The 10,055-nt window shown below is 39.0% G+C and overlaps 2 protein-coding genes across 5 annotated transcripts in view; both read right to left on the bottom strand.

Annotated features, from left to right (window-relative positions):
- Positions 1-467: 467 nt before the first annotated feature.
- On the bottom strand, positions 468-3,748 carry LOC134670758 (cytochrome P450 6B6-like). The gene is made up of 3 exons (XM_063528573.1): positions 2,589-3,748; positions 1,868-2,121; positions 468-1,318 (listed from the first exon to the last, which is right to left on the bottom strand). Exons 1-3 carry the CDS (start codon positions 3,698-3,700, stop codon positions 1,140-1,142), a joined length of 1,545 nt encoding a protein of 514 aa, XP_063384643.1. The 5' UTR covers positions 3,701-3,748; the 3' UTR covers positions 468-1,139.
- Positions 3,749-8,593: 4,845 nt separating this feature from the next.
- The window catches only part of LOC134670791 (U8-agatoxin-Ao1a-like), a 60,037-nt gene continuing 58,575 nt past the window's right edge, over positions 8,594-10,055 (bottom strand). For 2 of the 4 annotated variants that reach the window (XM_063528612.1, XM_063528611.1), the window contains exon 4: positions 8,594-9,673. In XM_063528612.1, coding sequence (XP_063384682.1) covers positions 9,511-9,673 — 163 coding nt within the window. In that variant the 3' untranslated portion in view covers positions 8,594-9,510. The remainder of the gene's footprint in view (positions 9,674-10,055) is intronic. The other 2 variants (XM_063528614.1, XM_063528613.1) reach the window with 1 other exon arrangement.

Below are 10,055 nucleotides of genomic sequence, written 5' to 3'. Positions count from 1 at the left end.
CAGCTGCCTGTTAGCTATAGTTTTCGCGAAAATCGCCAGGACAGAGGTGAAAATTTTTGTATGAAAACTTGCAACTTTAAATGCATTTTTTGACGAAACTATTGCAGTCTAAAATGAAGTCAAAATCAGTCCATCGACTCAATTTTTTGCAAGCTTTCTAATGGTACCCCACACGATTCTTACAAATGAAAAAAGTTTCAGACTACCCCTCTCAACCCCTTAAATTTCCCCCTTTAATAAGAAATAAGCAGTTTGGACTTATTTACAATATGAGTGATGGTAATTGCTATAACTGTTCCAAATTTTAGGTATCTATGTCAAACGGTCTCTGAGAAAAACGTATTTAACTGATTTGCAAGACCGAAGTGATCCCATAAGTGTTCCGTAAACAAAGTTTTGTACGGAACACTAAAAACCGGGCAAGTGCGAATCGGACTCGCGCACGAAGGGTTCCGTACCATAATGCAAAAAAAGGCAAAAAAAAACGGTCACCCATCCAAGTACTGACCCCGCCCGACGTTGCTTAACTTCGGTCAAAAATGACGTTTGTTGTATGGGAGCCCCACTTAAAACTTTATTTTATTCTGTTTTTAGTATTTGTTGTTATAGCGGCAACAGAAATACATCATCTGTGAAAATTTCAACTGTCTAGCTATTACCTTACTCCTTTGTAATAAGGCGAAAAGTATAAACATAATATATCTTTGACGTCGACTGTACAAATCGGGGGGAACATACGTTTACCTATTATTTATCTTGACGTTTAGAGTGGACCAGACCAGATGAATAATATAAATATGTTATAACATAACGATATATTTAACATACACATTTATAGATATAAGTAATCAGGAATCATATTTCTTGAGGGAGTATAAGTGATGTATGTTTGCGTCACGCCCACATTGATGGTCGACACGTCCTAAACATTTCGGGCTAAATATGACTGGCACGTGAGTAACCTTTAGCAACTTTGACAGTCCTCTGTTAAATTTTATCTCTTTCTAACTTAATTCTCAAAAAGCGGCAAACGATTATCATCTGTTTGTTAGATTTCCAAAAGCTTAGGAATAACGCCCCGTTATATTTTATTTACTGTGGGACTCGCAAGTGTTTGTCAGCTGACAATTTGGTTTACATCACAAGGTTTTGTTTCTAGGGACGAGCAGCAGCGGCAAGCCACCAAGCACGCTCTGAACAATGAACACTGTGGGGTCGAGAGGTGGGTGACGCACGGTGCTCTTTCCTGGTGCCACGGAGAATTGGCTGAGCAGTGCCGCCAGGCCAGCCAGAGACTGCATGATTCCAAGTCGCTCTCCTGTGAATTAAATTGCAAGTGAAATCAGGTAAAGAGTGTATTTACTGTGTAAGAAGCCTAAACAGGATGACAGTCGTTGATATAAAATGCCAATGGAAACTTAAATGTTTGGAAATTGTCGCGTAAGTTTTCGTTTGGCATTTGTCGATGTTTCGACCAGAAAATTATGAGAGTTCGATTGGCCTGTATACAACCTATCGTTCTGCTTTTGTATTGAGCTGATAAATCGGTTGAATACATTGGGGTAATCGAACTTACGTTTAATGGTACCTGGGATAGTAAAAGTGTTGAGTAAGCTTGAATTATTTCATTGTTACAGACTTAAAATCAAACAATCTAAATACTAAGATATATGAAATATTCCCAGCCTTGGGCAAATAAACTATTTCAGGAAAAGCTTTTTATATGTACCTATTGATTTGTATTTTCATATCTATATAGGTATGTCATCGACATAAAGCAAAACGATCCGTCAAGTTTTGCTAATAGGATTGCACTTTTTTTCCTTGTTACTTTAATATTGAGACTATGTACGAACAAAACCCTCACCTATACAATTCCTTGGTCCATCTCCGAACGGCAAATATATACTTTTGTTGATTTTCACTACATTATCCGGATGAAATCTATCCGGACGAAATAGTTCCGGGTCTTCCCAGTACCGGGGATCGTTGTGAAAAGATTTAGTCGGAATCACCACCTTTACTCCCTGGTCCAAGGTAATATCAGTGCCTGGGATGTTGTAGGGCTTCGTACATTTCCGCATCAAGTACCCAACTGGCGGGAAAACGCGGAGCGTTTCGCTAAAAACAAAAACAGTCTACCTAAATTCTTACCAGCACGAGTAATCAATCATGTAAGGGTATTTACTATTTGTAGGTATGTTAGAATGGGACGAGATTACTTCATTAGATACCTTATAGTTAGGTTTCACATATGTATAGTAAATATATATAGGTCGACTGTGCATATTTGTTTTAAAATAATTTCTGTTAGAAACTACAGCAAAGGTCACATTATTGATAGTTCCGTGATAGTATAAGATGCTACCTTTGTTATAGCGGCCAAGTAAGTGATTATGACTAACATGAGAGTTAAGCAATATACAATGAATGAATTACTTCACCTGTATTAGTTTTAGTTTTGTAGATAGTTTTAATTTTACGTTACTTTTTACTGTAAGTTTGGTGAAGTCAATGTACCTATGTACTTATATTTTAATAAACTTTAAATATAGGTTAAAAAAAATAAAAGCTAGTAAAAAAGTCACCTGTAACACATAGCCAGATACTTCATTTCTTTGATTGCGTCATAGCACAATTTGTGTTCATATCGCGCGAGCACCTCATCAATTTCCTCTTGACACTTCGTCTGGTATTCAGGATGATGGGCTAATTCATGTAACATATAGCTGGAAGAATTTGATGACGTCTCGAATCCGGCGCCAAAAAATACAAATACTTGCGCTGCCATCAACTTATCATCCAATTCAAATTCTGCAACGCACGGAGTTCCACTAGGACTAGTCTCGATGAAAGAGCTTGCCGCAATCTTCCCTTTTGCTTTCACTTCCAGAAGCAAATCTATAAAGTCGTTTCTACCTGACGGTTTATATTCTCTCTGAGCCATTATATTTTTTACAAGATCCATCATATTTTTCTCCACAAACTGGGAGAAGAAATGTAATCTCTTGAATACACTAGGCATCATAAACTTACAAATCATCACAATCGAATCACGTGTTGTGTTATGGAATATGCGGCGTCCTACCCGTCTAAAAATGGAGTTTTCGTCGTTTAGGGCTTCTGTATCGAGGCCAAATCCACAAGCACCAATAAAATCAGTGGTATAACGGGCCATGAGTTCTAGTACGTCTACTTCTGTACCTCTAGAGGCCGCCTCGGCCGCAAGTAGCTGTAACTTTTCGGCTCTAGAAATAATCAGAGGAAACATGGCTTTTAACTTCGCGGATGAAAAAGCATGTGTCATTTTCTGCCGCAGAAATTTCCATAAGTCTCCCTCGCATGAAAAGAGGTTATTTAATAACGGTTCTGGTACATCATCTAGCGGATGCACCGATCTTGAGTAGAAATTGCTGAAATCCGACGTTAAAACGCGCTTTACTATGTCTGGGTCCCTTAAAATAAGAAGCGGAGTCGTAGTTAAGTAATACCCGACGTATCGTTCCTGAGGGTACTTCCAGTACACCTCATCATAGATTTCAGAGTGACTGATCTGCCAAAAGACTTGCCTCTTGGACGTACCAAGTAACGGAATGGGCGGGTCGTGTTTTACACCACGTTTAGACCAGTAACTGAAAGTCCTTGTTCCATAGCAGTAAACTAGGATTAATAGAAGCACCAGTATCGCAATAAGCACCATAATTCACCACTACCTAAATCAAATAAGTCTACTTCAGTCGGCCGTGGCACTTCGATGACTGGCCGATGTCAGAAAATTACGAGTAGGTAGGTAGGTTACCTAATTATACATCATTATTCCAATCTTACGAGTTAATATTACGTAGTTCATGTTACGAGTACATATTTGTTATTAATTATTTAATGACGAGTCTTTATCTGCTTGACATGAACGCTTGCTGTACTTTAGCATGTCATCTCTTAGGGAGGTCGCACTCAGCGGCTTTTTACAGCATTTGCAGCATACAATCGCGATGCTATTGCTAGTCAATCATATACGTACCCTCTCACACGTACTTAAACACAATTCTCCTTTGCTACTATCACGATTCAGCATCGCTACAGTCGCGATATAGCTGCGACTCAGCATCGATACAGCCACGATTCAGTAGTAGCCTGTCTGAGTCCGCACAGCCGCGGCATCGGCAATCGGCACCCCGTTGGCAATGTTGGCATCGATACAGAAGCGATAAAACAACACGTTTGTATCGCCACTGCATCGGTTCTGTCGTACGTTGCAACTAGGGAATGCAATACCGGGATACCAGGATCCCGAAATACCGGGATCCCGCATGCAATTTGCGGGATTAATCCCGCTCGTAAATTAAGCGGGATCCCGCGGGATTTGCGGGATCGAAGAGCGACATGGTTCTTACGTGTTACTACAAGGAACACAGGCTCGGGCACGTGCATACTGGCGAAAATTCTTCACGGAACCTAAATGCATCTATGGAGGAAAGGGGTAATGACACGGAAGAACATTTTGCCCGAATTTGTCTATTTATTTCATCACACTTGCTCGTAAAAGGTGTTATTTTACGTAGGCGACGCGGTCCGTAAATCTTAAATTTGTACCCAGGGAATATTGTTATGTAGGTACGTCCGAAATTAGGCAGATTTTTTATTGTTTTCCCTCTTTTTTCCTCACAGGTGTGATGAAAAACATTGTGTGTGCCAGGAGTGGTACAGGACTTACGAAATCGCGTTAATTAAGCCTTTACACACGTTCTTAAATTCTTGATTACTGTTATTATACCGTATTCTTTTAATACAAAATGTACTATTTCTAATTTTAGTTTACTTATTGTTTTCAACCTTCAAATTTAGTACTAATTCGTAAAATTGTATACTAACTTGCGGGATCCCGCAAATACCGGGATCCCGCGGGACTTAAAATGGCAATCCCGCGGAATACCGGGATTGAGTTCCTCATGCGGGATTGCATTCCCTAGTTGCAACTGTGAGCGTTCACGAAACGCGCGACAGATTCGCTGCAAAAACTCACCCTGTGCGACCTCCCTAAATAGGTCATTAAGACAGTGTTATATTAAAGTCGATTAGCACTAATTACCTCATTATTCTCCATCAAGAAATCACGTCTCTGTTAAATTATTTGTTGTTATCGGACCTCTTTAATGTTTATTTCTTTGATAATATTACCGCTCAAAAATGACGACCTATGTGATATACTTATGTGAGATAATGCGTTTAAAAATATCTTAAATAAAGACAACTTAAACTTAAGTTTCCTTGTTTTTACTAAATAATCGAATCCGGAAAAGAGTTTTTGCCTGTTTGATGTTTTTTGTGTAGGTACCTACTACCTATCTTACGCAGCAATAACTGCAGCATCATAGTAAACATTACGTTACTTTTAGCCTTTTTACTTAGCTTATTTATAGGCTATTCCCTATACTACTTACCATAGCTTGACCTAAAGGGTAGTAAAAACACCATTCGCAATTAAACCCTCAAGCCAACAGATTGTAACTTGATGTAAATAGGTAGATAGCGCAGTCGGTGCTTCGTCGCTAAAGCTATGTAGCTTATCTACAAGTTACATTACAACCTATGTTAAAATTTCGGTTGGATCATGCTTGGGTGCATTTGGCTTTCGGGTAACGAGGGTAACATGGGTCCACGTTGAGTGAGGCAGGGAAGCGGGAGATACACTTGGTTACATCACAATAATCACATATTTAAAATGTGTATTCGTCTGGGTAGATTCTTATATCGATTAGGTGCCTATCGGTTTTGTAAGGCAGTAAACAGTTTTATTCTACAGGGTGGCCAAAAAATAAGTGCATTTCCGTTGCCAAGGAGGTTTTGGGATTATATTAAGCAACTTTTACTATGGGACCAACCCCGAAATCGCGAAAAAAAAATTTGGCTGTTTCATACATTTTAGCTGGTCCATTTTCTATGAGGGCAAATTTTTTTTCGCGATTTCAAGGTTGGTCCCATAGTAAAAGTTGATCAGTAGGTATAATCCCAAAATCTCCCTGGCAGCGGGAATGCACTTATTTTTTGGCCACCCTGTAGAGAAATTAATAAGCTTAGAGCTCTATAAATAAAAACCCATTTGATAAGTTCTAAGCGAATTTTGCGAAAATTTATTTAATACAATAAGAATGAAAATAAATATATATCCCATTAAACTTATTATTATTAAGTAAGCATAGGCTTGTATGGAGTGAGCTTTCATAGCTTACTTATTATCTACGGTTTTATATGGTTTTTATACATAGTTATTTGGAAACTGTTGGTGTAAAATGTGGCCAGTTAGGTAAGTAATTTCTGTCATCCCTAGCGTTGAAGGGGCCTCGTAAGATACATATATACGAATACATAGTCTACCATTGATTATCAGTAGTATTCGTCCGCTGTCACATTTCTTTTCCTTTATTAGGAGACGCTACGTGACTGGACCTTTAGTGGTCCGCTTGTCGCCCTTGTGGTATAACTTTGGTAACCCTAAACTAATCCTATTTTGTGTTTTTCTGCAAACCTTGTTTGAGTGTGTCAGGTAACTTAGCTTACCCCAGAGTATGTAGTATCTAAAATGAAATAAAATGTGCAATGATTTAAGTATTATTATTTAACGAGTAAGTATTATTATTTTTGACAATTTAATATAACTATGTAGGTACTTAGGTGTATGTGTTCTAAGGATTCAGAAATTTTACGTAACCCTGATTTTAGCTTTAAAGTAAGAGCAAATCTATCGAATTATGTTTCGTATATAATTTTTGATAAATTAATTGGTACCTGGACCGAGGTTCCAATAAGTTTCTGGATGAAAATTTTTTCACAAAATATTTTATTGCTCCTCGAAAATCAATGACCACAATCTCCGGTCTGGAGGCGGCATACTTATCCGCTTAGCTAGCTGTGGTTTTTCTACATTAAGTATTACAGTGAATATTGAGTAGATATAAATCATTTATTTACATACAATATATATACAGTGGTACAACTAAACGAAATTAATAACTAGCTTAAATCTAAAATAGGCCCCTGAGGCATTGTACCAAGGATGCTGGCGGCATTTCCCCGCTGTATCGCAATACTGATACGTTGTGCGAGGTAGCCGCCAGCTCTACATACAGTGCCAGCCACTTGAATAGCCTTGAGTAGATTAACTTAAAATTTGTAATAGAATCTCAAGGCAGATCATTTCTTCTGAACTGGAAATTAGGCGTCAGACTTCTAACTTTGGAATTTAATAAGTGCGTTTAAAAGGAAATGATTTATGCTGAAGGATTAGGAATGAGCGATGAAGCGTACCGTAACTTTCTGCAAAGTTCAACATCTAGGGAGTTGTTAATGATCTTTCTTGAGTTCCTTTATGTATTTGGCCGTTTCGCGATAAGTAAGAAGCGATGAATGCTTTTTTTTATATTTGCTAGCCAATACTTTATTTTATGGGCCACAAATCTGCTTCTTCGGAAAGTTTTGTCATGTAGCCTCATGAGCATCAGCTGTGACTCTGTCTCAACACCAGTGGCGTGCAGTGGAGATAAGACTTAAATCGGGCTCTAGAAGAGTCATTCTTGAAGGAATGTAACGCAAACTATAAAAATCGGCAACTTTTTTTTTGGTCATTTTGTATGGACTGCCTACCCTAGTGCCTACCTTTTTTTGTATGCACTGCACGCCACTGCTCAACACCTCGAATGTGAAATAGAACGAGAGCATATAAATAAAATAACTGTACACATAATTATGAAATAACTCGTGGTTACTACACGAGGGTCCCACAGTAGCATCCATGTTTACGACCTGTACCTAGGTACTTACCCTAGGCCCATCCGGGATATGGATTGCATTTTGTTTTCTCCCTTGACTACTGGGGCAGCAAAACTTATATTGGCCCGGGGCGCCAATCAAATTATACTAAGCTAAGCTGATGCCTTGAAGAAAAAGTTTCAGACGTTTATCTGTAGCTTGTTGCATGAAAAATGTCGCTCGCTAGTCGCTTTATTGTCGCCGGCCGACAGCCATGAGCATCTCAAGTTTTATAATGATTAATGAATCAGAGGATGAGGAATGAGGAGAGGATAAATGAAAAAAATAAAAACGAGTTATTCAGTAGATATTGATAGGAAATTGATTAGGCAATCATTTTTGTTTTATCTTTACACTTACTTTTGTCTTGGGATATCTATAATATTATCTCTGTTGTGGTCAAGCCTATTGTTACTTACCATGAGGCAGAAGTTAGGATGTCCACGGCTGATTTCGGAATTTAATAAACAAAGTTTAACACAGTAATGAAAACCATTGTACTGCGAATCTACGCCATAAAGGCTTTTCTCTGTAGCAACGTTAAGTAGGACTTGAAATTTAGGGTAACATTCCGTTTCTGACCGCAGCTGCACTACTATTACGAACGCGTCGGTGTTATTGTCAATTTCCATAGTAAAATGAATGGTAGTGCTGCTGTCGTTGGAAATGGACTGTCACCATTAAAAGTAATGTTGATAATATGTTTTCGTACCTACTCTTTTATATACATAAGTATGTACTTCTTGTGACTTACCTTTTGGATTTATATGAAATGAAAAAGCGACAGTCGTCCATAAACATTTATTAATATAATTTATCATTTTCCATATTCCAATGGTAGTAATAATACAATTATCATATTCCATAATCAGGAACGTACCATATAAGAAGCTACGTACAGAATTGTCTACTAGGCTGCAATACCGAGTACCCCCTGTCCGAGAGTAAACAGTACATCAAGATTCGTATTTTAATATGAATAATTATATTATGACACATTCATATTGTTAAAAGTCTAAGTTGCCAATCGCTAATACAAGTGGCGCTGTTTCATATAAAGGCTTAATATAGCGTCTTTCACCAAGTTTTATCGATAGTCTCTTAAAATTCTAAAACATTAATGTTACATTTTTTTTCTATTTTGTATTCGCTACTTCCTATTGACATAAGTTTACCACCAATTTTAGTAGCTACTGCTTTAGATTACTACGTTTAGCTTAGTTAACTCTACATACATACATTGTAAGAAGAATGTTGAAGCGCGCGCGGCACGTCCGCACTGCTGGCGAAACGAAAATGAACTCAAATATAACGGCCAGCGGCGCGGCGGCCGGGCGCGCTGCGAACATCTGATTGGCCGAGCTAGCGTCGAGCGTACTGATTGGGCAATAAGGCTGGGTGATTGCCCAACCACGTAAGCGGACACCCGACTCAATCAGACAAACCATAAAGACTACAAACGTATCAGAACTAACACAAATCCCAAGCTAAATTTTGTATACAAGGTCCAAAAATATTTCCAAACTAAACTTTAGGTCCCTGTTTTCGATTCGAATTCTAGGTTGAAATAATAGAAACGAGAAAGCCGAGAACGCAATATGTCCGTGTGTTAACGCAAGAGTTGTCGCGTCCGATGGAGCGGCGGGCAAGTCGGCTGGCGGGAGCTGGCCGCCGCTTCAGGGGAGCCGGGGTCGGATGGAGCCCTCACCCCCATTTCTGGAAGAGGCCCATGCGCTGGCAGCGGCAGTTGGAGCCCCAGAGGTTGCAGCGGCAGGAAGAGGAGTGGCAGCAGTCCCCGGGCCGGTGGTCGCAGTTCCCCCCGCGCCGGATGCAGGCTCTCCTGAAAACGTAGATCAGCGACGAACGTCTGAAATCACCATCCGATACTAAACTAAGTTTGTGCGTGAGAATAATTTACAATACACCCTGGCAAAAAAGAGTGGAAATTAAAAGTGGTAACATTGTAGTGTCGTCCCTTTCAAATCAATTTATATGAGATACTACAGTGTTGCCACTTTTTAATTTCTACTCTTATTTGCCAGGCTGTACCTATGTGTAATAGTGACGGTCATATAATACCTACTTTGGGCATATTTCTGGGACAAATACTATATTTTTGTGTTGTCTTTCGATGTCGTTTGACGTAATCGGACTGGTCTTTCTCAGGTCGATAGGTCTAGAATTCTAGATTATTATGTACTGTATGGATATGTTGTTTCTGATTTAATTGTCTTTTGTCTTATGCGTCG

The sequence above is a fragment of the Cydia fagiglandana genome, chromosome 14, assembly GCF_963556715.1.
Source record: "Cydia fagiglandana chromosome 14, ilCydFagi1.1, whole genome shotgun sequence".
Taxonomy (NCBI): Eukaryota; Metazoa; Arthropoda; class Insecta; order Lepidoptera; family Tortricidae; genus Cydia; species Cydia fagiglandana.
This window is presented reverse-complemented; position numbering and strand designations above follow the sequence as displayed.

Excerpts from the sequence above, each read along its gene's own strand:
- LOC134670758 (XM_063528573.1), bottom strand. The coding sequence starts at position 3,700 with ATGGTGCTTATTGCGATACTGGTGCTTCTATTAATCCTAGTTTACTGC. Across the intron at positions 2,122-2,588 it reads TATCTGGCTATGTGTTACAG|CGAAACGCTCCGCGTTTTCC; the intron begins GTGACTTTTTTA and ends TTTTGTTTTTAG. Across the intron at positions 1,319-1,867 it reads TGGACCAAGGAATTGTATAG|GAGAGCGACTTGGAATCATG; the intron begins GTGAGGGTTTTG and ends TTTAATTCACAG.